This window comes from Chrysemys picta, chromosome 22 (genome assembly GCF_011386835.1).
Source record: "Chrysemys picta bellii isolate R12L10 chromosome 22, ASM1138683v2, whole genome shotgun sequence".
In the NCBI taxonomy this organism is placed as follows: domain Eukaryota; kingdom Metazoa; phylum Chordata; order Testudines; family Emydidae; genus Chrysemys; species Chrysemys picta.
Window position 1 is genome coordinate 5072207 of NC_088812.1, and position 27034 is coordinate 5099240.

At 49.1% G+C, this 27034-nt stretch overlaps 2 protein-coding genes across 6 annotated transcripts in view; both read left to right on the forward strand.

Moving 5' to 3' along the window:
* Positions 1–5437, forward strand: part of LOC103307408 (adhesion G protein-coupled receptor E1-like) — a 69509-nt gene extending 64072 nt beyond the window's left edge. Inside the window, exons 23-26 of the mRNA XM_065576462.1 lie at positions 731–822; positions 1725–1893; positions 2603–2695; positions 3129–5437. Coding sequence (XP_065432534.1) covers positions 731–822; positions 1725–1893; positions 2603–2695; positions 3129–3134 — 360 coding nt within the window. The 3' untranslated portion in view covers positions 3135–5437. The remainder of the gene's footprint in view (positions 1–730; positions 823–1724; positions 1894–2602; positions 2696–3128) is intronic.
* A 10053-nt stretch (positions 5438–15490) lies between these two features.
* Positions 15491–27034, forward strand: part of LOC101942610 (adhesion G protein-coupled receptor E2-like) — a 35296-nt gene continuing 23752 nt past the window's right edge. For 2 of the 5 annotated variants that reach the window (XM_065576290.1, XM_065576291.1), the window contains exons 1-5: positions 15495–15763; positions 20003–20053; positions 21295–21438; positions 23038–23181; positions 25903–26046. In XM_065576290.1, coding sequence (XP_065432362.1) covers positions 15736–15763; positions 20003–20053; positions 21295–21438; positions 23038–23181; positions 25903–26046 — 511 coding nt within the window. In that variant the 5' untranslated portion in view covers positions 15495–15735. Of the gene's footprint in view, positions 15764–20002; positions 20054–21294; positions 21439–23037; positions 23182–25902; positions 26047–27034 lie in introns of all 5 variants that reach the window. The other 3 variants (XM_065576293.1, XM_065576292.1, XM_065576294.1) reach the window with 3 other exon arrangements.

The window sequence follows — 27034 nt, forward strand, 5'->3', positions numbered from 1 at the left end:
TCTGCCGTTGACTCCTGTGCGCCACTGGAGTCGATGGGGAACATCAGCAGTTGACTCACCACAGTGAAGACATTGCAGTGAGTAGATCTAAGTATGTCGACTTCAGCTACGTTATTCACGTAGCTGAAGCTGCGTAACTTAGATCGATCCCTCCGCCCCCCCACCCCACCGTGTAGACCAGGCATAAACTGAAAAGTCCCAGTCTTATTAATCTCTGTTCATATGGCAGCCGTTTAATAACCCTAATCATTTTTGTTGCCCTTTTCTGAACTTTTTCCAATTCCAATATATCTTTTTTGAGATGGGGCGACCACATCTGCACGCAGTATTCAAGATGTGGGCATACCATGGATTTATATTGAGGCAATATGATATTTTCTGTCTTATCATCATCCCTTTCTCAATGATTCCCAACATTCTGTTCGCTTTTTTGACTGCCCCTGCACATTGAGTGGCTATTTTTAGAGAACTCTCCACAATGACTCCAAGATCTCTTTCTTGAGTGGTAACAGCCAATTTAGACCCCATTATTTTATGTGTATCGTTAGGAGTCTGTTTTCCAGTGTGTATTACATTGCATTTGTCAACATTGAATTTCATCTGGCATTTTGTTGCCCAGTCACCTGGGTCTGAGATATGCTTTTGTAGCTCTTCGCAGTCTGCCTGGGACTTAACTATCTTGAGCAGTTTTGTATCTGCAAATGTTGCCACCTCTCTACTTTGATTCTAGATGAATTCCGTCCTTTTCGCCTTAACCCTCTGGATGCTGCAGAGAAAACTTTCCAGCTTGAACACTGAAGTGTCCACCCTCAAGGACACCAGGTAACGTTGGTTTAAAAGCAGAGCTGAAAAGTATAGTTCAATGTTGGTAAGCGGGAGGGGGAGTCAGGACTCCTGGTTTCTGTCCCCAGCTCGGGGAGGGGAGCAGGGTCTAGCAGTTAGAATTGGGAGTCGGGACTCCTGGGTTCCATTCCCAGCTCTGCTACTGGCAGTGTAACTTTGGGCAAGTCACTGTGCCTCAGTTTCCCTCTTTTTAAAAACTGGGCTGAAGTGGGAGTTGTGAGCCCCCCCTGAGTGCTGGGAGAGCCCTTGGAGATCCTCAGTCTGGCCGACCGCCCCCCAAAGGCAGTGCTGGACGCCCCATCGTTTGTCCCTCAGCCGTGGAGTGGCCAGGGTGCTGGAATGCAGGAGAGAGGGTGATGCTGCTGCGAAGCCTGGATGGACAGATCCTCAGGTGGTGTCCTCGTGTCTCTCTACGGGATCTGCCGATTTGCACCAGCTGGAGATCTGCTCCCAGTGGGGCTTTCCCCCGTCTCTGACAGTTGGATTTACAAGCCCGCTCTGCTCCTTGCTGTGTACCCCGCACTGACACCTTCCTCACCCCGTCCCCACCTGCCCTCTGCAATGGGGCCCGGATGGGATAGTCACCCCGAAAGCCAGGACACATAGAGGCAGAGTTTATATGTGCCTGCAGCCAGGGCTCCTTTTGCCCGATCCACACAGGATCTGAATCCGTCCCAGCCGCTCTTAGCGAGGTTTGGGTCTTTAGCGCAGGCCGTAGCAGCTTGTGTGTCTCCCTTTCGAAGTCTCTGGGTCAGCCGCTCTCACGCTTGTAGATGGAGCGTGGCTCTCTGGAGGCATTCGCCATTTCGGCTCAGATCCCCCTGACTCAGCCGCCCTGCAGAGGGCTGTCATCACGGGATCTCTCCCTCTGCTTTCTCCAGGCTACTGACCTTTAAAGCCATCGCCCAAGTCTTCATTCTGGGCTGCACGTGGATTTTCGGTCTCCTTCAAGTCGGCCCAGCCGCCACGGTCATGGCGTATTTATTCACCATCGTCAACAGCCTGCAGGGAGCCTTCATCTTCCTGGTGCACTGTCTCCTCAATCGCCAGGTACCACCCAGGGCCCTTCGTCCCCTGATTGACTTGGCGGACTCCCTGCCAGCGGAGAGCAGGGCGGGCTAACGACGCTTTACTGAGCATGCTGGGCAAGATCCCCCCCAGCTTTCCCCCCGGGGTTCCCCCAGTAACAGAGCAATGGAGCAGCCCCTTGTTTGGAGAGGAACGATGGCCCAGAGGCTGAAACACCTGGGCACAATTCCATGCTGTGCTGTCGGCTCCTTGGGCAAGTCACTTCGCCTCTCAGTTCCCTGGAGAACTTCCCTAAGATAATCAGTCTGGCACCCTTCAGGAAGTCAGAAGGAAAAGGTCTCCTGAGAATCCCCTTCCGTGCTTCTATCCTATAAAGGCTCTGCCTCCAATGCAGGGGGTGGATTGGGTGCAAAGCTAGAGTGCATTGCATTATGGGAATTCTCTGCTGCCACAGGAAGCAGAGTGTTAGAGCAGCCCTGAGGCTGCTCTAACTTGTACCAAGGCATGGAGGAGGGGGAGCATAAATAGCTATAAGTCTCCGCATGGGTAACAGTGAATGAGCCCCAGTGATTGCATGAGGGGCTCAGGTCCTTTTATCAGACAGGATTAGATGTGGCTCTTGTTCATTTGCATAACGCCCAGATGCTGAGGTGCTGGGCACGTTAGAAACAGAGATAAGGCATAGATAGAAGAGATCTCTCGGCACCACTGACTGTCTCTGTATCTCCAGGTGCGGGAGGAGTACAAGAGATGGTTCACCTGCAAACCCAAGTCCTACGTTTACGATGTCTCCATGTCTACTTTAGCCACCAGCAGCAAAGCGGTAAGCGAGCCAATGACCGCTGAACCCTCACCAGAAGCGTCCAGAATCCAGGCTAGATCCGGGCAGGGTTACAGCACTGGACTGGGAGTCAGGACTCCTGGGCTCTGGAAGTGGGGTGGGTCTAGTGCTTAGAGCAAAGGGGGCTGGGAGTCAGGACTCCCCAGTGAAGGGCAGACGTGGTGGCTGGACTGATGTAGTTACATTGGTACAAAAGTTGGGTGCAAACCAGCCCTCAGGGACTTAGGAGCACTGGGGGAAGCTCCAGTGACACCAATAGATATGGAAATCTGCCACACTAGGAGTTTGAAGTCAGGGTCAAATCCGAGTGCACAGAAGGCCTGATCCCACTCACCTGATATCAAAACTCTCTTGGGAGCTTGTGTTTTCCCTTCCACCCCTCCGGAACCATGCCGGTGTCTCTCATTCCTTGCAGGGCTGACGTTCTGGTCGGGAGGCAGGAGATGCCATCGTGCCGCAGGAGAAGGAAGAGCTTATCGCAGAACTTGAATCTGCCTTTGTTAAAGTGCTTGTAGGATCCCAACTTTGAAACCAACCTGCCAGCTGAAGTGTGGTCCCGGGGTTAAATAAGTGGGCTGGGAAGGGGATTGGGGTGTGCGGATTAGAGCTGGGGGTGCTGGCAGTCAGGACTCCTGGGTTCTTCTATCCCTGGCTGTGGGGTCTAGTGGTTAGAACAAGGTAGACTCCCTAGACATGGGCCAGTAGCACCTATAGCTTAATCTGCTTTTCTGAGATTCCCTTTCTTCTTATTTATCGTTTTTTTCCCTCCAATCGTTCAGTCCCATGAAATGTGAGTAGGTTTTGCATGTCTGTGGCATTTCAATACTGTAAAATGAGTTTGATTTTGAATGCATGACTTTGTGGTGTCTTTTTAAAATGCCTTCTTGAGTGGTTTTGTTTCTATACCCTAAAATATACAGGCTAAATTGTTTCTCCCTCTAGTGGCTAGAAATGGGGTACAAGTAAGGTGAACAAACAGCAAATGTGAAAAATTGGAACAGGGGGTGGGAGGTAAAAGGAGCCTATATAAGAAAAAGACCCAAAAATTGGGACTGTCCCTGTAAAATCGGGACATCTGGTCACCCTAGGTACAAGAAACCACTTCCTGAATCCCCACAAAGCTCAGTCTAAATCCAGTTCCTAGTGCTCCCTGACAGCCAGGGGGCGCTGTCGAGCATGCCCAGTAGTGCTGGCCTATGAATTCAGTATAGCCTGCACTCTGCTCCATGACTGCTTAATGCAAACCAGGATTTGGAGAGACACCTAGTGGTGACATCAGGAAGTACAGTCTGGGAGCTAGAGTGCCTGAGGGAACCAGTGGGCCTGTATCCAGCAGCCTCAATACAGGACCCCCCTTTATAGGCATCCGCGCAGAGTCCTGTCTCTGCCACGGGGGCCCCCACTCTTGGAGGCAATGAGCCGGAGCTCGGTTCTTTTGTCCGTGGTCTTGTTGGGCCCAGTGCGCACCTCCACATGTGCAACTCCCCTGCTGCTTTGCATCCCTGTGCTGCTGCCCCTCCGCCCCAAACAGGGTGTGACTGTGCCTGGATCCCAGCCTCTCGGCTCCAGCTGTCAGGCTGCCCGGGGCGTAGCCGTAGCTCCACAGCCAGCTCTCAGGCTCCCATGTGGCCCCCAGCCCCCTCCCCCCCTCAGCACGGGATCGCCTCAAGAACGGTCAGAGTGGGTCAGAGCAATGGGCCATTGGCTCAGTGACCTGTCTCGGACAGCGGCCAGTGCCGGACGCTTGCTGGGGAATGAACAGAACAGGGCAATTAGCCAGCGATCCAGTCCCAGCTCCTGGCCGTCGGAGGCTGAGCTGTCTTGGCTAACAGCCAGCGATGGCCCTGTCCTCCAGGAACCCAGTTATACCTTCCCCGGCCTGCGGTGGATTATGGCACCGGCTACTAGCCATGTGTGACGTTGTGCAGTCTATATGGTTTTATAAAAACTTGATAATAAGTCAATATAATGTAACTGAGATAGTTTTAGAGAAAATACGGTAATAAGTGAATGTAAGTAACTGGGATATGCCTCACGCAAAAGGTCTCTTGTAAGGTATCATTACAAAGCTTATAATCTACTGAGTGTGATCATCTGATTTGTATAAATGTACCACTCTTGTATCTAAAACTAGAAATATAAAATGTAACTCTGAGGGCCTATTGTAATTGTGTAAAGTGTGGACCATTAATGATGGTTTGGAATCTTGATGACTCCCACTGTCTGCAGATGGCTGTATTTACCTGTGAGTCTTCCTGTATATGTGTGTGCTGGCAAGTGAGTAATGAAGTCTTGCAGTGACATGTGATCATGTCACCTGAACTGGAATCCATCTTTAACCTGGTGCTTTTCCAGTGAGGGGGGGTGGAAACCCAGAGAGACAAAGAGTTCCCGCCTTATGCAAAAGATATATAAAGGGGGGGGAAGAGAACAGAGAAGGGAGAAGCCATCATGAAGAATCCCCTAGCTACCACCTGAGCTGCAACAAGAGCTGTACCAGGGGAAAGAATTGTGCCCAGGCCTGGAAGGTGTCCAGTCTGAGAAAAACTTACTGAAACATCTCTGAGGGTGAGGAAATTATCTGTATTCAGTTTGATTAGGCATAGATTTGCGCATTTTATTTTATTTTGCTTGGTGACTTACTTTGTTCTGTCTGTTACTACTTTGAACCACTTAAATCCTACTGTCTGTATTTAATAAAATCACTTTCTATTTAGTAATTCACTCAGAGTATGTATTAATACCTGGGGGAGCAAACAACTGTGCATATCTCTCTATCAGTGTTATAGAGGGCGAACAATTTATGAGTTTGCCCTGCATAAACTTTATACAGGGTAAAACGGATTTATCTGGGTTTAGACCCCATTGGGAGTTGGGCATCTGAGTGCTAAAGACAAGCACGCTACTGCGAGCTGTTTTCAGGTAAACTTGCAGCTTTGGGACAGGAGATTCAGACCCTGGATCTGTGTGTGGAGCCAAACAGGAGTGTCTGGCTCAGCAAGACAGGGTGCTGGAGTCCTGAGCTGGCAGGGAAAACAGAAGCAGGGGTAGTCTTTGCACATCGGGTGGCAGCTCCCAAGGGGGTTTCTGTGATCCAACCCGTCACACCATGTTCAGCTGGGCAAGAGGGGACTGTCTAAGCGCTTTGACATCTACTGCTGAAAAGGGACCCAGCAGTGATCCTGGTACATTACAGTCCAATGGGCCGGGGGGAGATGTACCTTAGGGTATGTCTATGCTGCAGTTGGGGATGTGCAGGGCCCTTAGGATTTATGGGGCCCTCCGCAGTATTATTAAACTGGTGCCCCTACGCCTGACTTGCTCTTAGCAACACAACACAAGCTTACAGTATTGGAAAACTTGCCACCTGCACTTTATTCAAACCAGTTTAATTGTGCTGCCTTCACCCCTAACCCTGCAGTTCCCTCCCACCTGCATCCCTGAACCCAGCCCTGCGCTGCCAGCCTGCCCCGCCACACTGTCCCCCTGCCCAGTACCCCCCCCCACCTTATGCCCAGCAACCCCCATGCCCAGTGGCCCCTCACCCAGAGATCCCCACCACAGTTCCCTATGCCCAGCAATCTCCCACCCACAGACACCCCCCCACTGCCCAGCACCCCTCTCACAGCCCCCCTAACTGCCCAGCACCCCCATAGTCCCAAGGGAATTCAGCACCAAACAATTAAATTCTGTGCACAATATTTTAAAATGTTGCAAAATTCTGCAATTTTTGTCAATAAATAAATGTGGAGGGTGCAGCATTGCAGTGGCAAGCACAGGCCACTGGCTGCATGGATGGGGGAGATCACCCTGCAGCCCTCCCCCTCCTCTCCCCTGCTAGGATAGGGACTTGGCAGTGAGATACCTCTGGGTGCAGGTCAAAAGACCACTGGGAAGCGTTTTCCATGATGGCTGGGATGTCACCATGACCCCAAATCCATGTGAATATCAAAAAAGAAATAGCTCATACCAATGGCTGAGTCCAGCCCCCATCCAGGCCCTTGCCTGCTGCCATAATCATCCAGCTAAGGGTAGCGTAAAATCCCTCCTTTACCTGTAAGGGGTTAAGAAGCTCAAATAACCTGGTTGGCACCTGACCAAAAAGGGAAGAAGATCCCTTCAAATCCGTGTGGGGAGGTTTTTTGTTTTGTGCTTCTTTGTTGTTCTCTCGGGACAAAGAGAGGGACCAGGCAGAAAAAAGAAAAGAAAAACCATCTCCTAAAACCATACCTGAAATAAGCCTCTAAGATTACAAATTGTAAGCATAGCAAGAGAATGCGTTAGTTTATCTTTTGTTTTAGCTTGTGAATTTTCCCTGTGCTCAGAGGGAGGTTTATCCCTGTTTTTGTAACTTTGAAGTTTTGCCTAGAGGGGAATCCTCTGTGTTTTAAATCTTATTACCCTGTAAACTTGCCTTCCATCCTGATTTTACAGAGGTACTTCTTTTACTTTTTTTTCTTTATAATAAAGTCTGTTTTTTAAAGAATCTGATTGGTTTTTAGTGTCCTAAAAATCCAAGGGTCTGGTCTGCGCTCATCTTGTTACCTATCTGGTTGGTAGATTATTCTCAAGCCTCCCCAGGAAAGGGGGTGAAGGGCTTGGGGGGATATTTTGGGGAAACAGGAACTCCAAGCGGTCCTTTTCCTGAATCTTTGTCTAACTCACTTGGTGGTGGCAGCACTACTCATTCAAGGACAAGGAAGGATTTGTGCCTTGGGGGAGTTTTTAACCTAAGCTGGTAGAAATAAGCTTAGGGGGTCTTTCATGCGGATCCCCACATCTGTACCCCAGAGTTCAAAGTGGGGAGGGAACCTAGTCACCTGCCATTGCTCTGGGCCATCAACTCCCAAATGGCCTTTCATTCTCCCTGAAATAGAGCATTTCCCTCTAATCCTGACAAGTAAAGGGGTGCTTGGGAGGTGCAGTTTAATAAGAAAAGGAATTATAATCAGGCACCAGGCTTTTTTCTGCCCTGATTTATACACCTGGTTGCCACACAGGGCTCAGTGGGGATTGTACTGGGGATAACTCAGCACGCAGTTTCAACAGTGCTTCAAGCATGGGGCTGGAGCTATAAGCAGCCAAGTCTCATGTGAACAGCGGCTCATGTTTTGGATTATTTCAGGCTGTTTTCAAAGGTCTTTCCCACAGGGGAGGAAGAAGGTGCTGCATTCTTGAAGGGACCTTTAAAATCCCACTCAACTCTGCACTGTTTAGAACTCTCCCTGGTTCAAAATGCTGCCAGCTTGAGAGACAGCCCTGGAGATACTTGGAGCCACAAGAAAAAAAAATCACGTCCCTTTCCCCTAAATAAAAGTTTCCAGCTACTCCGGCCTTGTCAAGTGTGAGTCCATCTTCCTCCCCAGCTAAGAGGTCGCTCCCTCCCTTGCATTCTGCAGCTTTCCTGCTTTCCTGCTCCAGGTACGTCCCCCTCCTCCCATTGGTTTAGTTTCCTCCTGTTGACACTGGGAATCTTGTGAATGGGAAGGAAAAGCAAACACCACCTGCTTTTATTTTCCTTGAACTTTCCCTCCTGCTCAGCCTGGTTGTGTGTGTGCCTCTCCCTTCTCCCAGCCCACGTCTGCTGCTGATCCCTTGTCAGGGTTCCCTCACCACTCTGAACTCTGTGCGTGGCATTGGATAGTTGTCTGGGCGAGTTACAGCATTTAGTTTACGATAGTCCACACAAAAACATATTTCCCCATCTGGTTTGGGAACTAGAACCACTGGAGATGCCCATGTACTGTTAGAGGGGCCAATTACCCTCATCTGTAACATGTCCTGGATCTCCCATTCTATAGCAGTTTTGGCTTGGAGACACCTGGTAAGGTTGGGCTCTAATTGGGTGAGCATTACCTGTGTCAATGGAGTGGTGTGCCCGTTAGGTCCATCCCGGGGTGGCTGAGAACATCGGCGCGAAGCTAGTGCACAGCTCCTTGATCTGCTGTCGCTGCATACGTTCAAGGGTCATGGAGAGGTTCATCTCTTCCATGCCACCGTCACTTTTTCCTTCGTAGTAGACACCTTCAGGCCACTCAGCGTCATCTCCTACCTGGACTGTAAACTGACAAACCTTTATCTCTCTGGAATAAAAGGGCTTTAGAGAATTAACATGGTACACTTTAGGCTTTAGGTTTGAGGTAGGGGATGCTATGAGATAGTTAACAGCTCCCAGGCGCTCTTGGACCATGAATGGCCCTCCCCACAATGCTTCCATCTTATGGGCCTAGAGTGCCTTCAAGACCATGACCTGGTCCCCTACTTCGAAGGACTGTTTTCTGGCATGTTTATCATACCAGGCTTTTTGCTCTTCCCGAGCATATTTTTAGGTTTTCTCTAGCAAGGGCTAAAGAGGTTCAGAGGGTGTTTTGTAGGTTGTTTACAAAGTCCAGAATGTTAGTTCCTGGAGAAGGGGTAAACCCCTCCCATTGCTGCTTCACCAACTGTAATGGCCCCTTAACCTCATGGCCATACACAAGTTCAAATGGTGAAAACCCCAAACTGGGATGTGGTACAGCCCTGTAGGCAAAAAGCAACTGCTGCAACACTAGGTCCCAATCATTGGAGTGTTCAGTTACGAATTTACGTATCATGGCCCCCAAAGTTCCATTAAACTTCTCCACCAGGCCATTGGTTTGATGGTGGTAGGAGGTGGCAACCAAGTGGTTCATCCCATCAGCTTCCCAAAGGTTTTTCATGGTCCTAGCCAGGAAATTAGTTCCTGAATCTGTAAGGATGTTGGAGGGCCAACCTACCCTGGCAAAAATGTCTGTTAATGCCTGGCACACACTTTTAGCGCTGGTGTTGCTTAAAGCTACTGCTTCCGGCCATCGGGTGGCAAAATCCATGAAAGTCAGTATGTACTGCTTTCCTCTGGGTGTCTTTTTCGGGAAAGGACGCAGAATATCCACAGCTACTCGCTGAAATGAACCTCAATTATGGGGAGTGGCTGGAGAGGGGCTTTGACCTGGTCTTGGGGTTTTCCCACTCTTTGGCACGCCTCAGAAGGCCAGATATAGGTAGAAACATCCTTGCCCATTCCCTCCCAGTGGAAGGACTTCCCCAAACGGTCTTTGGTCCTGTTCACCCCAGAATGGCCACTATGATGATCGTGGGCTAAGCTCAAGAGCTTTACCCGGTACTTAGTTGGAACTACCAACTGTCTTTGAGGGTGCCAGTCTTTCTGGTGCCCACCAGAAAGAGTTTCATTGTATAAAAGTCCTTGTTCTACAACAAACCGGGATCGGTTAGAAGAGCTGAGAGGCGGTGGGTTGCTCCGTGCCACCCAAGCTCCCTGGAGGCTGTCATCTGCTTCCTGCTCAGCCTGGAACTGTTCCCTTGATGCTGGAGACATCAGTTCCTCATTGGATTGTGGACTGGGGCTTGGTCCCTCTGGAAGCGATGCAGGTGCTGGGGCAGTTTCCGTGGACTGTGAACCGCTCTCCGCTGGTGCACTAGGTTGTATTTCAGGCTCCTGCTGAGACTCTTGCGTAGGGTTATCTGCTGTTGCCAGTGCAGGCTCGCTGGTGCCCTCAGGGGTTGGAGTTGTAGACGGGGTGGCAAGTGCTGCATTCAGTGCTTGCAATGGTTCTGCTCCTGGCTCTGTCTGGGTCTCTGCGACTGGATCCACTACGGCTGTCGCAGACATTGGCATGGGGTCCAGTTCCATCACCTCAATCTGGGTCTCTGGTAACACCAACTGGGCCCTTGTAGAAGGCGCAGGAACGGAGCTAGGTGTGAAGGTTTGCTTAGCCTGGCTGCGGGTGACCATTCCCACCCTCTTGGCTAGCTTCACATGGTTGGCCAAGTCTTCCCCCAGCAGCATGGGAATGGGATAGTCATCACAGGCTGTGAAAGTCCACTTTCCTGACCATCCCTTGTACTGGACAGGGAACTTGGCTGTGGGCAAGTTTAAAGAGTTTGACATGAAGGGTTGAATTGTCACCGGGGCCTCTGGGTTGACGAATTTGGGGTCCACTAAGGATTGGTGGATAGCTGACACTTGTGCTCCAGTGTCCCTCCACACAATAACTTTCTTCCCACCCACACTCACCGTTTCCCTTCGCTCTGAGGGTATCTGGGAGGCATCTGGGCCTGGGGACCTTTGCTGTGATTCTGGTGTACTGAACTGCAATCTGTTGGGGTTCTTGGGGCAGTTGGCCTTTATATGCCCCGGCTCATTACATTTAAAACAACGCCCAGCTGACTGGTCACTGGAGCGAGGTGGGTTGCTGGAGACTGGTGTGGTGGGGCGATAAGGTGTGTGGGGTATTCCTTGGGATGTAGGTGGGGCCTTGGGTTGCCCCCGGTGATAGGGTTTTGTTTCGGGTTGCCCCTTCTGATAGTCACTCCAACTGCTACCAGTTTTTTTCTTTTCTGCCACCTCCACCCATTTAGCTCCAATCTCAATTACAGTTTTGGGCTTCCCATCTAGGATGTACCTTTCTATTTTCTCAGGAACACCCTCTAAGAACTGCTCCATTTGCATTAGGAAGGGCAACTCTTCCGGAGATTTAACACTTGCTCCTGATATCCAGGCATCCCAATTTTTCACAATGTGGTAGGCGTGTCGGGTAAATGACACATCTGGTTTCCACCTTAGGGCTCTGAACCGCTGACGGGCAGGCTCGGGTGTTAGTCCCATTCTAATTCTGGCCTTGTTTTCAAAAAGTTCGTAGCTGTTCATGTGTTCCTTAGACATTTCAGCTGCCACCTCTGCTAAGAGTCCACTGAGCTGCGGTCTCAGCTCCACCATATATTGGTCTGTAGAGATGCTGTACCCAAGGCAGGCCCTTTCAAAATTTTCTAAAGAAGGCCTCTGTATCATCACCTCCCTTGTAGGTGGGGAACTTTCTGGGATGGAAAGCGGTACCTGGAGAAGGATTGCTAGGGTTGTCTGGTATATTCCGCTTAGCCCTTGCCCTCTCTAACTCCAGTTCATGCTTCCTCTCTCTTTCTTTATCCTCCATCCTGGCTTTTTCTGCCTCCATAGCTCTCTTGTGGGCAGCTTCGTCTGCTGCCATCTTGGCTTTTTCTCTGGCCATCTGTCTATCATGTTCTTTTTGTCTTTCCTCAGCATCAAATCTAGCTGATTCCAGTTTTTTTCTGGACGACACTATCTGTCATCCTAGCTTAACCCGAGAGTAAGAAAGGGGGAAAAAAAAAAAACCAAACAGCTTGTGAATTTCCTGGCTCTAGCTAACACCTTTGTTAAAAAAAAACCTAACACCTCTGCCTCCAGGCAAAGAGAGAGAAAAGGAAACAAAAAACTTCAGCTGTTCTCAGCTCCTGCTTTCCCCAAGCAGCTAAAAGAAGAAAAAAAAATCCGAAGGTTTGTGCTTCTGATTCAAAATGATCTCTGGTTCAAAATGATCCCACCGCTCTGCCACCATGTCAGGGTTCCCTCCCCACTCTGAACTCTGGGGTACAGACGTGGGGACCCACATGAAAGACCCCCTAAGCTTATTTCTACTAGCTTAGGTTAAAAATTCCCCAAGGCACAAATTCTTCCTTGTACCTTAGGTAACGCTGCCACCACCAAGTGATTAGACAAAACTCAGGGAAAGGACCACCTGGAATTCCTACTCCCCCCTAATATCCCCCCAAGCCCTACACCCCCTTTCCTGGGGAGGCTTGAGAATAAACAAGATGAGCACAGAACAACCTTGGGTTTTTTTAGGACACTTAAAAAACCAATCAGATTCTTTAAAAAACCCAGAACTTTATTAGAAAGAAAAAAGGTAAAAGAAGCACCTCTGTAAAATGAGAATGGAAGATAATCTCACAGGGCAATCAGACTCAAAACACAGAGGATTTCCCTCTGGGCAAAACTTTAAAGTTACAGAAAGAAAAGCAGGAATACACCTCCCTCTCAGCACAGAGAAAATCACAAGCCAAAATAAAAGTAAGCTAACGCAGTCCCTTGCTAGTACTTACTCATCCTAATGGAGTTGGATTGCTTTCTTTCTTGATCTGTCTCTGGCAAGCACACAGACAGACCCAAGCCTTCCCCTCCCCGCCCCCAGATTTGAAAGTATCTTGTCCCCTTATTGGTCCTTTTGGTCAGGTGCCAGCCAGGTTACCTGAGCTTCTTAACCCTTTACAGGTAAAAGGATTTTGTGCCTCTGGCCAGGAGGGATTTTATAGTACTGTATACAGGAAGGTTGTTACCCTTCCCTTTATATTTATGACATCCCTCCTGGGGAAGGGAGGAGAGGAAAGGTGCTGGTCCAAAGGGGATCCTCAGGGTCTGGGCTTAAACTTCAGAGAAGAGGGAGGCGGCGTGAAGAGGCGACTAGGAGAGAGATTGCAGGGAGTGGGACATGGCATATGGGCAGAAGAGGGGAGAGGGGCAGGTACAGTGTGGGGATGCTCGGAACAGCTGTTCTCCGCCGGGGCCACCAGTCTGCTCCCCAGGAGGCCCTAGCGTGTTCCCTCCTTGCTCACTGAGCCAGACAAAGAAACCCCCCTGCTGCTTTTCCTTGCCATCCCGGCTCCCCCCAGCAATCCCCAGCCCGGTTCCTCCTCCTCCCCCCTGCTCCAAGAAGTCCCATGCCTGGCTTTACCCCCGAGCTTGGCTCCCCCTCCCTTCCCAATCCCAGCCTTTGGGTATCTTCCCCCCTCACTCTGTTCCCAGCCTTGGCTGGCCCCCCACTGCCTGGCCCGGATCCTCCTGCTCACTCATATGCAAACTTTCATTCCTGGCCCCATGATGCTGAGCTAGCTCAGATCAGGGGGTGATGCAGGGCTTGAGCCGCGCTGGAATGCAAGTACTGGAAGTATCGCAAGATGCCAGGGAAGTGCCGGAGCGTTCCGGTACGACTCAACCATCGGCTCAGACATGTCTAGAAGTGCAATGGTCACACCTCCTGGTTGCAATGTAGGTATATCCTTAGCCACCACGAGGGTCCCCTGGGTGTTTCCTATTTTGGGGGCATGGGCCTGCAGGGCAGCTCTGGGCACTCTGGAACTTCAAAGGGGAAGTTTCTTTCACAAGAAGTGTCACCATCCTGCACCAGGGCGATGTCAAGAGGCTGCTGCAAGAAACCAAGGAGGGGAACTGAGCTCTGGCAGGGAGATAAGGCAGCAGCAGCTGCAGGGAAAAGCAGAGAGATTGGTGCTGCATGCTGTGTTAACCCTCGCAGTGCTGGGTGGATGGGGATTCATAGTATGTGGCCTCTTCTCTTCCCCCCCACAACTCCCCATTGTTCTCCCCGCCAGGGTTCATGGTCTCCACGGCTGTCCCCTAGCAGCAGAGCACGAGATCAGCTGTGATGCGTTATCTCAGGTCCTCTGAGGCGTAGTGCTGCGACCACAGTGCCTAGGGCAGTGCCAGGAACGCTGTCAGTCAGGTGCTAGAGCCCTGTCTGGCTGGCCCAGTTGCGCCCCATGACCTCTACTTCAGACATATCCAGAAGTGAGACTCATTCCATAGCAGAGGAGGCCTTGTAGGGAGAGACCCTGCAGCAGCTAAGTTAGAAGAAATGTTGTGTTCCCTCTATTCTGGGGTCATTCAGGGCTGTGCCCAGCCCTTGGTGTAAATTAGAGCAGCCTCAAGGCTATTCTAACTTATGCTGCAACCTATAGCCTCCTGGGGAGCAGGGAAGAGATGTAGTGCAGGACTCTGGTCATGCCCCTGATTTGCCCTCCACTCCGGGAGCAGGGGGATGCGGGGCCTCTATGCCAGCTAGCGAGGCCCCCTGCCCATGGGACGTTTACAAAGGGTGGCCATTTCTGCCCGCTTTATTCTGCTAGAGTGGCCTAAAGGGATGGCATGAAATCGAGACGGGGCACAGAGTCTGTGTTTCCCTTTCTATAAGCTGTACAGTCAGCCCCGAGCCCCAGAACAACTTCCTACTCCAGCAGGAAAGGCAAAAGTTACCAGAGTTGGTTACCAAAATAAAATATAAGCCCACAGTCTAAATGCTCGACCCTGTTAGACTGGGCAACATCTAGATTCAGCAGTTTTTCTCACCCCGCTGGATATTACAGTTCATAGGACACAGATTTCACCCTTGAAATCTGGGCCACTCCCCTCAGTTGGAGTCTTCAGAGTGTCCTTGTTGCTTGCAGCATAGGTGGGTGAGGGAGAAAGGCCCAGCACGTGGCCACTGGGTTCCGTTTTATACCCTCCGTCCCATGTGCTTGGGGAGCACAAGTCCAGGCATGTCTGGGGGGCACTGCTGAGTCTCCAGGCAGGGGTGAGCAGTTCCCCATGTGTGGCCTTATGCAGGTGAGTCATTGCATTGTGGCTCCCTTGCTGGACAATGGCTGTTGATGGTTGTTTGACACCCGCCCGGGTGTTGGTTACTTTCCTTGCTGTTGACTCTGGGGAGCGAATATCTGGCTGATTCCCCAACTTACAGCATGTTTTCGTGCACACAATTCTCATAACTTCATGTGCAGTAATGCTATACATATATGGATAGAGAAATGACTTTCAGCAGAGCGTAACCTTTCCCCTGACACCTTACAAGGCCTGCTTTATATGTAAGATCACGATTATATAAAAATGAGGACTATAGGGGTTACAGGACGTTCCCCCAAGCTGTAGAATGTCACATGTGGTTCCCAGGAACCATCCATGAGGTTATTTAAAGCCTTCACATCCCACTACTATGAAAAGCAAAGAGCACAGTTTCCCCTGTTACTTTCCTTCCTGTAGATTGCTGGAGGTAGGTGGGGGGGCTGGAACAATTTTGATAGTGGGAGGGGGGTGCTGTTGATGGAAACCATGTATTTGGTGTTTGTTATTATTACATCAACTTGAGGGGCGTGGCAGCACCCCTCGTTCCAGCACCACTGGAAGTAGGTTTACCCTCATAACAAATGTTAGCTAGATGCTTAGAGGCCATCGTGGGCTGGGGGTGTATCCGTCCGAAGAGAGACACAGCTGAGATAAGGAACTGTGATAAAAAAAACCAGTAAAAACTGTGTTAGTCAGCAAACTTCCTCTGAGGAAGATCACAACAGGATAAAGTAGATGCGGTTTTCTTGCCTGGTTGCAGAAGGCAGTGGCCACCATGAAGCAGCTCATCTCCCACCTTCTGGGTAAGTTTGAAAGGAATTGGGTTATTTTCTTCCAATGGGGAGATTGCAAAAAATAATAATCTTAGCTTAAGCTCCCTGGAGCAGGAAATCTCTCTTTGTTCTCTGTTTGTACAGCACCTAGCACAAGGGTCCATGGCTGGCTGCTGCCATAATAATTGTGTTGGGCCCTTCACTGATGGGCATTCAGGCCAGATCTTTGACTCTTGAAATTAACACTCATTTGATCAATGACCTGGAAGAAAACATAAAATCATCACTGATAAAGTTAATAAACCACCAATTCGAAGGCCAGATAGGACTAGTGTGAGCATCTAGTCTGACGTCCTGTCTACATAGACCAGAGAACTATGGCCCCCAAAATAATTCCTAGGGCCGATCTGTTAGAAACACATCCATCCCTGATTTTAAAATCGTCAGGGATGGGAAATCAACCATCACCCTTGGTAAATTGTTCTAATGGTAAATTACCCTTACTGCCAAAAATGTATGCCTTCTTTCCAGGCTGAATTTGTCTAGTTTCAACTTCCGGCCATTGGATTGTGTTACACCTATCTCTGCTAAATTAAAAAGCCAAATATTTGTGTAGACGTTTAAAACCGTAATTAAGTCACCCCTTAACCTTCTCTTCGTTAAGCTAAATAGATTGAGCTCTTTGAATATTTCACCTACACATGTGCCCCAATCCTCCAATTCTCCTGGCTCTTTTTGACCCCTCTCCCATTTATCACCACCCTTCTCGAACTGTGGGCACTGGGACTGGAGACAGAATTCCAGCAGCGGTTCACCAATGCCAGGTACCCAGCTAAAATAACCTCTCTGCTCCTACTCGAGATTCCCCTGTTCATGCATCCCTGGATTGCATTAGCTCTTTCGGCCACAGTGTCACACTGGGAGCTCATGTTCAGCGGTTTGTAGAAGACGCACAGAGTGGGGGAGCAGTAAATAATGAAGAGGACAGATTACTGATACAGAGTGAGCTGGATCCTTAGGTGAGCTAGATGCAAACACTCTGTGCCTCAGTATGGCCAAATGTTAGGTCTAGGATGTATTTACAGGTGGGGGACTCTCTCCTGGGAAGCAGTGACTCTGAAGAAGACTTGAAGTCATGGTGGATAATGAGCTGAACACAAGCTCCCAGGGCAGTCCTATAGTCAACCGGGGCTGACATGATCCTTCAATATATAAACAGGGGGATATCGAGTAGGAGCAGAAAGGTTATTTTACCTCTGTATTTGGTCCTGGTGCAACAGCAGCTGGAATCCTGTGTCCAGTCCTGGTGCCCACAGTTCAAGGAGAATGTCGATAAAAGGAAACGGTTCAGAGAAGAGCTACGAGAATGGTTAGAGGACTGGAAAACGTCCCGTACAGTGAGAGACCCCAGTAGCTTATCAAAGAGCAGGTTAAGGGGTGATCATAGTCTAGAAACACCTTCCTGGGGAACAGCAAGTTGATAATAGAGGGCTCTTCAATCTAGCTGACAAAGGCTTAAGAAGACCCAATGGCTGGAAGTTGAAGTTAGACAACTTTAGACTGGACAAATGTCCAGTTTTTTTTAACAGTCAGGATCTTTAACCATTGGAACAACTTGCCAAGGGTTGTGGTGGATTCTCCATCGCTGGATGTTTTTCTAAACGGAGTTCTAGCTCGGCCACAGCTGTTGGAGTTGAAGCAGGAATTAATTCAGGGAAGCTCTCTGGCCCGTGTTATGCAGGAGGTAAGTAGATCATCAGTGATCTCTTCTGGCCTCTAAATCTATGGATATGCTGGTGGCTAGGACTGGTATAGATTTATTATTAGTCATTACTGGCTAATAAGCAAGTCCACGTGCTACCTATCAAACTGAGTCCTTTGCTATTTATTGTTCCATGTCGATTATGAATTCTTCGTTATGGCTTGTGAATCAATACGTTACTGATGTTCTTACAGCTGCACCTGGCAGATCAGAGCCCCATTGTATTAGGTGCTGTAAAGCTAAATAGCAAAAGACAATTCCCGCCCCGAAGGGATTATGCTCTTTTTGGTCCGGATTCTGCCAGGAGTCCCCTGTGGAGTCCGATTGACTTTAATGGGCGTAGGGATCTGCTCATATGGTGAACATTGCAGGATCGGGGCCTTAGCTAGAGAGAAGAAGGATAAAGAGAAGTGGTGGGGTGGGAGGACATAACAAGAGGGGCACAAACAAGCTGAGCTGTGTTCACGCTTTGAAAGTCTTGTCCCTAGGGGTATGCACAGTTTTCCCACAGGGTACATCAACTCATTTAGATATTTGCCTAGTTTTACAACAGGAGAGATAAAAAACATTAGCGAAGTCAGTACAAACCAAAATTTCCTACGGAGAATGACTTGTTTATGCTGCTCTAGGTACTATCCCCTAATGTAAGTACAGTATTTATATTCCAACTGATTTATTTATAATGATATCATTACAATGAGAAAGTCAGCCATTTGTCAGTAACAGCGTGCACTGCTACGACACTTTTGTATTTTTATGTCTGATTTTGTTAGCAAGTCGTTTTTAAGCGAGGTGAACTTGGGGGTATGCAAGACAAATCAGACTCCTGAAAGGGTGCAGTGGTCTGGCAAGTTTGAGAACCGCTGTGTAACTCACGATGCAACTCAGAGAAGCCATATAACAATTGGAGGATTTAGTCAGTAAAACTTCCTTAGGACATGGGACCATCTGGGTCACTGAATCCAGGCACCTGCTGTTGTACATGGTCCCATCATAGACCAGAATTATATGAATGGGGCGAATTCCATCTTCAGACTAGTCGGGTTATTTCCCACCACTAGTCCTATTGGGAAACTGTTCCAGATCCTCCTTCCTCTAACGTCCAGCCATCTCGGATCCACAAGGGAAAGTACCTCATGGAATGGGCTGCAACGTGCTGGAGGGGAAACCCAAAGCGGTGAGAGTTGGGAAAAGCCCACTGGCAAGGGTTGTGAGCACCTCTGCTTCTCCTGTGCCTGGCATTCCTGTTGTTCTATTGTAAACTGCTGGATCCGTTGGGGGAAAAATAAGCTGAAAATATTTTTGATCCCAAAAGGTTTGGTCCCTTTGTTTTTAAATCATCACCATGTGCCTCGGCAGTTCTTAGTTCCAGCTGAGTGTGGAGAGGAAGTATCAAGTAGCCATTCTCCGGGGCTGCTGCAGTGCAGGGAACAGAAATAAACTTCTGAGATTTCCTCCTGCGTTCCCAGCTCCAGAGGGGTTTTTGCTGAGGAGTTCGGTTTCTGATGGTGGCATCCAAAGCGCGTTTCTGAGGCTCAGCTGTCAATGAAGGTAGCAGAGGGTCAGTTGATTCACAGCAGGACTGCGGCAGCAGGTTACAAGGAAGTGGCTTTCAAACTGTGTTCTGAGCTGATCTGATAAATGTGCAGTGGGGACATTGGGTAATAGGAGAAGTGAGTCACTCTCTTACAGTGTAGGCGTGGGAACGAGACAAACCTTGAGTGTCCTCACACAGACAAAACTCCCTTTGGGTTTAACGACTGAGGCCAGCTCATCAGTCGCTCTAGCTCTGCTAAATAGAGCCACACTGGGTTTTTTTTTTTCAATTTAAATTTTCTTGGTTGTGGGAAACTATGGAGGGGGTCAGACCATGGGGGAAGTCAGACAATATTTGTTTAATGACAGTAGACCTTGTAATTGTTAAAACAGAAAATGTCAATATCAAGTCACAATATATAAAGTAAAGATCCTGAAATCAAACCGTAATAAGTTCTCAAGCAGCATTTTTCTTATTTTTCCTATTGGTCAATTTCAATAGTTATTGATGGAAATATTTTTTCATGGGTTTCCGTGTGTATGGCGAAATTGACGTTTACCAACATCTACCAATAAAAATTGAATCCTTCCAACCCTACTGTTTTACAGGTCCCCATCCTCCCAAAGAGGAGGGTTTGGCCCACTGAAAATCCCCCAAAATTGCTTTTATTATCTATAGATTATATTCCAGACATACTTGGGCATCTCCATCGGTATCAGGGCCTTTCTGTGCTAGGCGCTCTATGGACACAATGCTCACCTTACAGTTTAAATAGAAAAGATGGACCAAGGGGAAACTGAGGGGGTAAGGACGTGTCCAAGGTCAATTGGCAGGTCAGTGATTGAGCCAGGATAAACACCCTGATCTCCCAGCCTGCTGCTCTATCCACTAGGCCACACAGCCTCCTACAGGGTAACAGCACTAAAACCCAGTGCAGTAAGAACATCCTTGGTTGTTTCTCCTCTTTCAGGCTTTTGCTGGCTCGTCTGCTTCAAGGGGACTCAATGTTTCACCAGCAATGGTAAGTTGATGCCAAGAAACAGGGACAAAATCCTCCAGATCCGAACCCGGGTGTATCCTTCCAGCCTTGCCTCCCCAGAAATGTGCGTCTTATACTCCTCAGTAGACTCTTGGACAGTATAAGCTCATAGATAGTCTGACCTTCCAACAAAGGGTAATGTTTATGCCCCAGCCTTTGTTATCTCCAGTAGAGGTTTCCCAAACACTTCAATGAAATAAAATGGTTTAAATAAAACAATAAAATATGTTTATTAATGAGAGAGAGAGAGAGCGAGATTTTAACTGGAAAGGCTCAAAAGTCAGAATTGGTTACAAATGAAATAAAAAGATAAAATCTCAAGCTAATTTCTAAACTTGACCAAACTGAATAAGATTTGAAGCCAACATCCTTCTCACCACACCAGATGCTGCAGTCAGTTCTCAGTAAAGAGGCTGGATTTCCTTCCATTCTGGGACCACTCCCCTTAGTTCAGTGTTTTTCAAGGATTCATTGATGTTATAAGCAGAGAGAGATAAGGTAGACAGGAGAGGTGGGTTCAGGCATTTTTGCCCCCTCTTTACATGCCAATCCTTGGGTGCTGGAAATACCCTTGCTGGGTCCTGTGGGGAGGCAGTATGTGAGCACCAAACTGTCTTTCAGCTGATTTGTACATTTCCTGTTGAGAACTCCCCAGTTGGTGAATCTCCCATTAACCAGGGGATGACTCTTTAGCATGTTTCTGGCATGCCAGTGTGTTCTTGTCTCTGAGGAACTGGCTTATGAGGACTACACAGTAGTTAAAAAATATTTTAGTAATAATCACACAGGAAAATCTCATAATTTCACATGCAGTGTTTGTTACACACTTTTCAAGAAGATACTAATATTCATCAGATTATGAGTTTCCAAATGGTACCACACAGGACATACTTTGTACAAAATTGATCATAGCCATATAAAGTGGTGACTATGGGCTACAGGGTCTCACAGCTACCCTTCCCATGTCCTCCTGTTTCACTGGCTTCAGGGGAGAGGGATGGAGGCCTTTTCTTGATCCTTTGCCTGATGTCTTGAGAAGAGTGGCCAGATGCCTTGGTCCTCCCACCTCAGCCACCTCCTCTGTCATGGCCACACTTTCTCCCTCGCTGAATGTTAACAAGGTTAATGAATGAATGTGAACCACGTAGAAGAAGTCAAGCAAAAGGTGCAAAGAGTTATCCTCTGCTCTCTTTAAACCACATAGTTCTTTCTTGCTTTCACAGTCGACAGATGTCAGGATTCATTTACTTGTCCTGCGTTTGCAAAATGTGAAAACGTTCCTGGGGGCTACCACTGCACCTGCAAACGCGGGTTTGCATCTACTTCTGGGGAGCAACACTTCACTGATCCAACAGTGATGTGCGTCGGTGAGTATCAGCTCCGGAGCCCAGCTAAGTGAGAGGGAACTCTGTAATGGAGCGAGAGTAATGGGGGTTGCTGTAATGCCATTGGGACCAGCTCCTGCAGTTGCCAGAAAAGTTATGTATCAGTGCACTCCACTGACTGGCGAGCATGCTGCAGTGATTAAGGGTATGTCTATACTTCCATCGAGCTAGCATGCTAACAATAGAGGGAAACAAGCATCTGGAAGTGGTGGGATGGAACTGGGACTGGAAACCAGTGTGTGGAAGTAGATTGGGGAAACGGATCTGTCCAGGCAACAGGATGCAGGGAGAAGGTGGGACTGGGCAGATAAAGAGACTGGGTCAAGGAGCTGGTCTGGGGGAACAGCAGTGAGATTGGACTAAGTATCTGGGGAGGGACACTGGGACTGGGACTCAGTGGGACTGGGGAATGTTGGGGGGCTGGCAGTGGGCACAGGTGGAAACTAAGAGGGGAGGAGAGAGACAAATGGAATGAGGAGCCGAGATGCCGGGGAACTGGGACTGACTGGGAAAGGAGACCGGGACTAGGATGAGACACCTGAGGAGTTCTGATTGGGACGGGGACAAGACCCGGGGATGGGAAGAGACAGCTCTGGGACAGGGAGAAGTGGTGGGGAGGGATGAGGCTGAAGGAAGCAAGCTTGGGTAAGAGCAGGCAGACGAGTCTGTGCCCACTAGTGTACACTCCCCTCCAGAGCCTGGAATGGGAGCCAAGATTCCAGCTCTTCTGAGTCCCCACCCAGCATCTGGCCAGGTTTGGTTCCCTCATTTCTGCATGACTCCCTAGGCGTGGACGAGTGTCTCAGCAGGAAATCTTGCCCTTGCCAGGCCACTCACACCATGACCTTTGGAGTTACTTTTATGTTTGCAACGATGGCCATGCATTGAGCTCCGGAGTCAAGATCTTTACTGACAGCAACGTAACCAGAACCCTTCAAAATTATTTCTTGTTGCTGCTGGTGGTGGACATGGCTTATAAGACAAAATGGCGACCCTAGCGGGGGATTAATCTCTTTCTGGACTAAAACTCACTGTAGCCTGTCCACAGGATCAGAACCTCCCAACCACCATCCTTCAATCTTACTGTGAAATTCCCCAGGGTGCAACCTGAACTGCTGTGTCCCCTTAACCCCCCAACCTGGGGTTCCTTTTATGCTCCTTTTCTGTCAGACCAGCCAGTCCTGGCCTGCTCATGCACAGATACTAGTCTGCAAAATCACTCCCAGATGTTTACATGAATGCTGTCCCAGCCATTCGTGGATAGATAGACCGTGACACCCACATATCCCCATTCCCATCCTTGGCTCCCCAAAAATGTGTGTCTAATACTGCTCAGTAGACCCTGGACATTATAAGATCATAGATAGTCTTGATCCTTGCCTGATGTCCAGAGAAGAGTGGCCAGCTGCCTTGGTCATCCCACCTCAGCCACCTTCTCTGTTAGGCCCACACTTTCTCCCTTCCTACATTGTTAACAAGGGTAATGAATGAATGTGAACCATACTGAAGAAGTCAAACAAAAGGCTCAAAGGTTTATGTGTTGCTCTCTGTCAATGACATGTTTCCTTCTTCCTTTCACAGTTGACAGGTGTCGGAATTTGGCTACTTGTCCTCCTTTTGCAACCTGTAAAAACGTCCCTGGAGGCTACCAATGCACTTGCAATCCCGGGTTGGCATCCAGTTCTGGGGAGGAACACTTCACTGATCCAACAGTGAAATGCGTCAGTGAGTATCAGCTCCGGAGCCCAACTAAGTGAGCGGGAACTCTGTAATGGGGCAAGAGCTATGGGTGTTGCTGTAATGCCATTGGGACCAACTCTTCCACTTGCCAGAAAAGTTATGGATCAGTGCACTCCACTGACTGGTGAGCATGCTGCAGTGATTAAGGGTATCTCTACATTTCCATCGAGCTAGCATGCTAACAATAGAGGGTAACGAAGCAGGTGGAAGTGGTAGGATGGAACTGGGCCTGGAAACCAGTGTGTGGAAGTAGGGTGGGGAGACAGATCTGTCCAGGCAACATAGGGCAGGGAGAAAATGGGACTGGCCGGATAAAGAGACTGGGTCAAGGAGCTGGTCTGGGGGAACAACAATGAGATTGGACTAAGTATCTGGGGAGGGACACTGGGACTGGGACTCAGTGGGACTGGGGAATTTTGGGGGTCTAGCAGTGGTCACAGCTGGAAACTAATAGCGGAGGAGAGAGACAAATGGAATGAGGAGCCGAGATGCCGGGGAACTGGGACTGGCTGGGAAAGGAGACCGGGACTAGGATGAGACACCTGAGGCGTTCCAGTTGGGACCGGGACAAGAGCCGGATATGGGAAGAAACAGCACTGGGACAGGGAGAAGTGGAGGGGAGGGATGAGGCTGAAGGAGCCAAATGGAATGAGGAACCAGGATGCAGGGGAACTGGGACTGGCTGGGTAAGGAGACCAGGACTGGGAGGGGAGGATTTGGTGCAGGTGTAGACTGGGACTGGCTGGGAAAGGAGACTGGGACCGGAATGAGACACGTGAGGCATTCTGATTGGGAGTGGGTCAAGAGCCAGGGATTGGAAGAAACTGCTCTGGGACAGGGACAAGTTGTGATTGTGTGGGGACAAGGCTGAAGGAGTCAAGTTTGTGTATGAGCACACAGACGAGTCTGTGCCCACTAGTGGACACTCCCCTCCAGAGCCTGGAATGGGAGCCAGGATTCCAGCTCTTCTGAGTCCCCACCCAGCATCTGGCCAGGTTTGGTTCCGTCAGTTCTGCATGACTCCCTAGGCGTGGATGAGTGTCTCAGCAGGAAATCTTGCCCTTGCCAGGCCACTCACACCATGACCTTTGGAGTTACTTTATGCTTGCAACGATGGCCATGCATTGAGCTCTGGAGTCAAGATCTTTACTGACAGCAACGTAACTAGAACCCTTCAAAATTATTTCTTGCTGGTGCTGGTGGTGGACATGGATTTTAAGGCAAAATGGCGACCCTAGCGGGGGATTAGTCTGTTTCTGGACAAATCCTCACTGTAGCCTGTCCACAGGATCAGAACCTTCCTACCCCCAACTCTCATCCTTCATATTCCTACTGTGAAATTCCCCAGGGTGCAACCTGAACTTCTGTGTTCCCTTAACCCCCCAACCTGGGGTCCCTTTTATGCTGCTTTACTGTCAGACCAGCGACTCCTGGCCTGCTCATGCACAGATACTAGCCTGCAAAATCACTCCCAGATGTTTGTATGAATGCTGTCCCAGCCATTCATGAATAGATACAGCGCGACACCCACATATCCCCACTCCCAGCCTGGGCTCCCCCGAAATGTGCATCTGATACTGCTCAGTAGAGCCTTGACATTATAAGAGGACAGATAGTCCGACATTCCAACAAAGGGTAATGTTAAGCCCCAGCCTTTGTTACCTCAAGTAGAGGTTTCCCAAACACACTGGTTTAGATAAAGCAATAAAAGATGTTTATTAATGAGAGAGTGAGAGATTTTTAGTGGTAAGGTACAAAAGTCAGAATTGGTTACAAATGAAATAAAAAACTAAAACCTCAAGTTAATTTCTAAACGTTACCGAGCTAAATAAGATTTGAAGCCAACATCCCTCTCACCGCACCAGATGCTGCAGGCAGTTCTCAGTTCACAGGCTGGATTTCCTTCCATTCTGGGACCACTCCTCATAGTTCAGTGTTTTTCAAAGATTCACTGATGTTATGAAGAGACAGAGATAAGGTACACAGGAGAGGTGGGTACAGGCATTTTTGTCCCGCTTCTTATACCCCAATTCTTGTGTGCTGGAAATACCCTTGCTGGGTGCTGTGGGGAGGCAGTATGTGAGCACCAAACTGTCTTTCAGCTGATTTGTAAATTTCCTGTTGAGAACTTCCCAGTTGGTGAATCTCCCATTAACCAGGGGATGACTCTTTAGTATGTTGCTGTCATGCCAGTGTGTCCTTGTCTCTGAGGAACTGGCTTATGAGGACTACGCAGAAATTACGACATAGTTCAGTAATAATCCTACAGCAATATCTCATAATTTCACATGCAGTGTTTGTTACACACATTTCAAGAATATAATAATATCCATCAGATTATGAGTTTCCAAATGATACCTCACAGGGCATACTTTGTACAAAATAGATCATAGGCTTATAAAAGTGGTGAATATGGGCTACAGGGTGTCACACCTACTCTTCCCATGTCCTCCTGTTTTTCGTGACTTCAGGGGAGAGGGATGGAGGCCTTTTCTTGATCCTTTGCCTGATGTCTCGAGAAGAGAGGCCAGCTGCCTTGGTCCTCCCACCTCAGCCACATGCTGTGTTAGGCCCACTCTTTCTCCCTGCTTGCATGGTTAACAAGGTTAATGAATGAATGTGAACCACGTTGAAGAAATCAAGCAAAAGGTGCAAAGTGTATCCATTGTTCTCTTTAAACCACAAAGTTCCTTCTTGCTTTCACAGTCGACAGATGTCAGGATTTGTCTACTTGTCCTGCTTTTTCATCCTGTGAAAACATCCCCGGAGGCTACCACTGCACCTGCAAACGCGGGTTTGCATCTACTTCTGGGGAACAACACTTCACTGATCCAACAGTGAAGTGCGTTGGTGAGTATCAGCTCCGGAGCCCAGCTAAGTGAATGGGAGCTCTGTAATGGGGCGAGTGTAATGTAGGTTGCTCTAGTGCCATTGGGACCAACTCTTGCACTTGCCAGAAAAGTTATGGATCAGTGCACTCCACTGACGGGTGAGCATGCTGCAGTAATTAAGGGCACATCTACACTTCCATCGAGCTAGCATGCTAACAATAGAGGGTAGCCAAGCAGATGCGAGTGGTGGGATGGAACGGGCCTGGAAACCAGTGTGTGGAAGTAGGGTGGGGAGACGGATGTGTCCAGGCATCAGGGTGCAGGATAAGATGGGACTGGCCGGATAAAGAGACTGGGTCAAGGAGCTGGTCTGGGGGAACAACAGTGAGATTGGCCTAAGTATCTGGGGACGGACACTAGGACTGGGACTCAGTGGGACTGGGGAATGTTGAGGTGCAGGGTGGCAGTGGGCACAGATGGAAACTAAGAGGGGAGGAGAGAGAACAAATGGAATGAGGAGCCGAGATGCTGGGGACTGGGACTGGCTGGGAAAGGAAACTAGAACTGGGAGGGGAGGATTGGGTGCAGGAGAAGACTGGGACTGGCTGGGAAAGGAGACCAGGACTGGGATGAGACACCTGAGGCGTTCCAATTGGGATGGGGACAAGAGCCGGGGATGGGAAGAGACAGCTCTGGGACAGGGAGAAGTGGTGGGCAGGGTTGAGGCTGAAGGAGCCAAGCTTGGGTATGAGCACACAGACGAGTCTGTGCCCACTAGTGGACACTCCCCTCCAGAGCCTGGAATGGGAGCCAAGATTCCAGCTCTTCTGCATCCCCACCCAGCAACTGGCCAGGTTTGGTTCCGTCAGTTCTGCATGACTCCCTAGGCGTGGACGAGTGTCTCAGCAGGAAATCTTGCCCTTGCCAGGCCGCTCACACCATGGCCTCTGGAGTTACTTTATGCTTGCAACGATGGCCATGCATTGAGCTCCCGAGTCATGATCTTT